Source organism: Camelina sativa, chromosome 2, assembly GCF_000633955.1.
Source record: "Camelina sativa cultivar DH55 chromosome 2, Cs, whole genome shotgun sequence".
In the NCBI taxonomy this organism is placed as follows: Eukaryota; Viridiplantae; Streptophyta; class Magnoliopsida; order Brassicales; family Brassicaceae; genus Camelina; species Camelina sativa.
The window spans coordinates 24204036-24208465 of NC_025686.1; the positions used below are offsets into that span (position 1 = coordinate 24204036).

At 37.5% G+C, this 4430-nt stretch overlaps 3 protein-coding genes across 3 annotated transcripts in view; 2 read left to right on the forward strand and 1 right to left on the reverse strand.

Annotated features, from left to right (window-relative positions):
* On the forward strand, positions 830–3105 carry LOC104735756 (farnesol kinase, chloroplastic). Its single transcript, XM_010455607.2, has 5 exons — positions 830–1305; positions 1897–1964; positions 2057–2188; positions 2369–2484; positions 2589–3105. Exons 1-5 carry the CDS (start codon positions 991–993, stop codon positions 2879–2881), a joined length of 924 nt encoding a protein of 307 aa, XP_010453909.1. The 5' UTR covers positions 830–990; the 3' UTR covers positions 2882–3105.
* On the reverse strand, positions 2991–4159 carry LOC109129318. The gene has a single exon (XM_019237236.1). The coding sequence runs from the start codon at positions 3429–3431 to the stop codon at positions 3183–3185; it is 249 nt and encodes an 82-aa protein (XP_019092781.1). The 5' UTR covers positions 3432–4159; the 3' UTR covers positions 2991–3182.
* LOC104735765 (SAGA-associated factor 11 homolog) overlaps positions 4275–4430 on the forward strand; it is a 1694-nt gene continuing 1538 nt past the window's right edge. Inside the window, exon 1 of the mRNA XM_010455618.2 lies at positions 4275–4366. The gene's annotated coding sequence lies outside the window, so the exon portion shown is untranslated. The remainder of the gene's footprint in view (positions 4367–4430) is intronic.

A 4430-nucleotide genomic window follows, 5' to 3' on the forward strand; every position in this document is an offset into this window, starting at 1 on the left:
TTTTTTTTTTTTTTTTTTTTAATCAGGAAATAAATAATTGAGGATTGTTAAACAAACAAGAAAATAATAATAATTGAGAATTAGGTTGGCATTATTTGAAAAACTGGTACGTTTTTGTGTGGTTGCCTTGTTGGTATAGTTGCAAAATTGAAATATAAAGAATTAACAAAGGCGGAGAGACGTGTGGTCAAGTGTCACGGCAAGCCATGTGAGGGATTCTGAATCACTTTTCTATACTTATCAAAATCTGAGTAATTTGCACAAATAATTGAATTGTCTTTCATACAACAACTGAACAGAATAATCATGATAGGAAAAAATGATGATTTTGATTGGAAAAGCAAAAACCATGAAAACTTGACTTTCTGACTCTAAAAAGTCAACTAGTACTATTCAGCCCGAATTGTTTAGCAAATATAAGCCCAAAATAGGCCCATAATAACAAATCGTGGTCCGTCTGGTTGACCAATCATACCGGCTTGATTTTTCACTAATTGATTTGGGCTGTGATATGATTTGGAGCCTTATGATGATTAAGAAAATCAACAATTCGGCTAATCAGGTGTTGACCAATAATTTTTAAATAGTTTATTCACTTATTCTTAACCGAATCGAAAATAAAACTAATAAACCTTTGACCAAAAAAAAAATAATAATAATAAACCTAAAAAATTGCTCTAAATCCAGAAAAAATAATAATAATTTAAAAAAATAAACAAATTTGGTTTCTGTAATCTAACAAAAGTGACCAGATTAAGAAGCTGAAAGCAGATATGGTAAACAAAAAACACCCCTTTCTGGGAAATTAAATTATAGGGATATGATGATGCCCACTCTTCTTTCAGGGGAAATAAATATCATCATCATCAAGAAACCAAATTATTTTGTGCGCTTCAACCAAACTAAAACCAAACCTTGCTGTCAAAAATTAAATGAGGATGAGATGAAGAAAACAAATATCCAAAGAAGAAGAAAAGGTCGTTGCAGAAAATGACTAGTACTACTACAACTAGTATTAGCCTCTGCTCTTTCATTTCATCTCCTTCTCTACCTTTCTTCTTCTCTTCTCCGATTTCACCACGGTTCCTCACTCTTCGAATCCCGACCACACGCTCTAGGTTTCCGACGACGACAGATTCCCGTCGTAGGTTTCCTCCTCGGTCTTCTTCATTCGCCGCCGCTGCCGTGATGTTTCCTGAAAATTCGGTTTTATCGGATTTAAGCGCGTGTGGGATCACCGGCATCATCGCCTTCTCGTGCCTCACTTTCTGGGGTGAGATTGGCAAACGTGGCTTCTTCGACCAGGTCCTTATCCTTATCTCCCAATTCACATACATACATACATACATACATACATACACCTCGATTCCTTTGATTTTGTTTAGTAGCCTTATCGAGTAATGGCATTAATGGCGAGTACCTACAACCAAACAATTTTTTTTTTTTTTTTAAACAAAAAATACAATGAGAAAGGGAGACGCATTTGCTACTTGTAGTGATGAGTAACCCCCTAATTCTGGTAAAATTAGAGAGACGAATCTTCTACTCTGCTCAGAACCTATATCGGGGATGCTTTTTTTTTTTTTTTGAAATCCGTGCTTAGATATCACAATCATAACTTGAATAAAAATATTATCATATTTCAGAATTTTTGAGATATGATAGAGTTTGTATCTTTATGGTGCTGTTGTAGATTGGACTTTGTTACTCCTAATTAGCAAGTATTACTGTAATGCATTTTTTTTTGTTGTTGTTGTTGAAACTGAACTTTCATGGTTTTATTATTGACTGTAAGTCTTTGGTTTTATAGCATCTGCGGCTGACATTGGAGAAATTTGAGATGACAAAGAATGAGTTTTATAAACTGCCTAAGTTATTTCTGTTTTTTGTTTTCAGAAACTCATCCGGAAGCTTGTGCATATAAATATTGGGCTAGTTTTTATGCTTTGCTGGCCGCTCTTCAGGTAATAATATGGAATGAAAGGTTCGGATTTTGATAGGACCACCTTTGGCATTTCAGCTTCACCTAGTTGATCCCACATACCAATTATTTCAGTTCTGGAATCCAAGGAGCGCTTTTTGCATCTCTTGTACCTGGACTCAATATAATAAGGGTGCTATTGCTAGGCCTTGGAGTGTACCACGATGAAGGAACCATCAAGTCAATGAGTAGACATGGAGATCGCAGGTAGCTAATTCAGACAAAGTACTACCTATCTATCACATGCTTAGTATTTGACTTAACTTGGATCTCATTTTTTTTTACTATCTCTTAGCAATCTTGGTTTCTATGATCAAGATTCAGTTCTCTTTATTATTGCTTTGTGTCACTTCACAAAGTGTCTATAGTTGCTTTCTTCTGCACCAGGGAACTACTTAAAGGACCTCTTTATTATGCACTCTCAATCACAGTGGCCTGTATCTTCTGTTGGAAAACATCCCCAGTCGCTATTGCAGTAATATGCAACCTTTGCGCTGGAGATGGTACGTACAGTTAGCTTTAGTTTGATACAATACTATTACCAACTTTTGAATCGATTGAATGCTGAATTTTATACACGCGATGTTTCCTCACTTGCTGTTAAAAGGTATGGCTGACATTGTGGGGAGGCGGCTTGGAACAGAGAGGCTTCCTTACAACAGAAACAAATCATTTGCTGGTAGCATTGGAATGGCCACCGCCGGGTTCTTAGCTTCTGTTGGCTATATGTACTACTTTGCTTCATTTGGTTACATCAAGGATAGCGTGGGAATGATTCTTCGTTTCGCCGTCATCTCTATAGCATCAGCTCTTGTGGAGTCACTCCCCATAAGCACCGACATTGACGACAATCTCACCATCTCTTTAACCTCTGCACTGGTCGGTGTTCTACTCTTCTAATAATGCCGTCCCTTTGTTCTGTATCATCAAATAAAGGGCTCAGCTAGATTGCCCCGGGGAGGTAAAACTGCATTCATAATCCCCATCTTCTTGTATATGTACGTATTAGTGAAAAATCTCATATTGTTGTTGTCCATGGATCTTATTTTTCAGCTGCAATTGCAGCTAGGTACAATGTTGTAATGTTCTATCCAATAGTGAGAAATATGACGACTTTACAGACGTTCTGCAATTTGTAATAAGACACTCAATACACGCAGTTGTTAGTTGTTTGGCCTGTGGCTATATATGTCGAAATATATCATTTGCTTACAACAGGTAAAGGCTTGAGTCTTCCGCTAGAGGAAGCCTCCTCTTCTGACAGGTCGGACTGGGGACTGTAACGGCGTTTAAGACAAGGAAGCAGCACGAGGAACAAGAGGAAGACGGCAAAGATGATGACAAGAACAACAGTCAAGATCTCACCATGCATGGCGTAGTGTTTGTCTCTTGTGAAGGGAAGTCCCTCGGCGTCTACAGGACTCAAGGCCTCCACCGTCGAAGTTACCATTAGATCAGAGGTACTACACTCTCTTATTCTGGAATCTCAACTCCTGCTCATAATAGATTAATGGCTGCTTCATTCATCATCTCTCTTTGTTTATCTTCTCTGGGGGTTGTGTCTATTCCTATCTCCTCACTGGAATAGATAAAATGAAACCTGTGTAAATATATTTTAATCAAATGAAGAAAACTATGTCAGTCACCCACCACAGAAGAAAAGAAGAAGAGTTTAAATAAATAAAATATTAATGGAGATAATTTAGTAGGATGGATTTGTTGCATAAAGGTTTGGTGTAGAAAGTGAGAGTAGGACGTGCATGATTGCGCTACATCACGACGTCATTGTCGTCGTTTGAAATACAAAATCCTTATCGTGTGGCTCCCATAACCTGCTCCGGTGACTTTCCTGGAAATTTCCGTAAGAGAGAGGAGTCGTCCCCTCCCTCCTCGTGTCTCACATTCTCTTGTCTCTTCTTCTTCTGCCTTTCTTTCTCCAAAAAAAAAATACAAAAGTTATTAACTGTTTTATTTTGTTCCATTCATAAAATATCTATCTTCTCACGTTTTCTCCAAACTAGAAAACGTTGTATTTGTATGCTTGTGTTGTAGGATTGAGTGACTCTGAAAGATTTCAGAAGAAACCAAAAAAGAAAAGAAAAAAAATGCAATTGTGCCAAACAAGAAATTAAAAAAGCGGCAAGACATGTTTGAATGGGCCTTGAGATGGGCTTTAATAAAAATTTCTAGCAAAAATTAGACGACGTGGAGTGCAGGTCGCGATGAAAGAGAAATCGTGTCGTTTGTAAAATGAAGAGAAGAAACGCTTGCCGTTTACTGTTTTAAGATTTGGCCTGGATTGGTCGTTTCTTCTCCGCCTCGAGTGTAAGTTAAAAACTTTCTCTCCGTCCTCCGTTCACCGCGGCGACTCAGCTGTATTATACTGTAAGCTTTCTGATTCCATGGCGATTTCGTATCTTTGTTTTTTTTTTTTTTTTTTTTTTTTTTT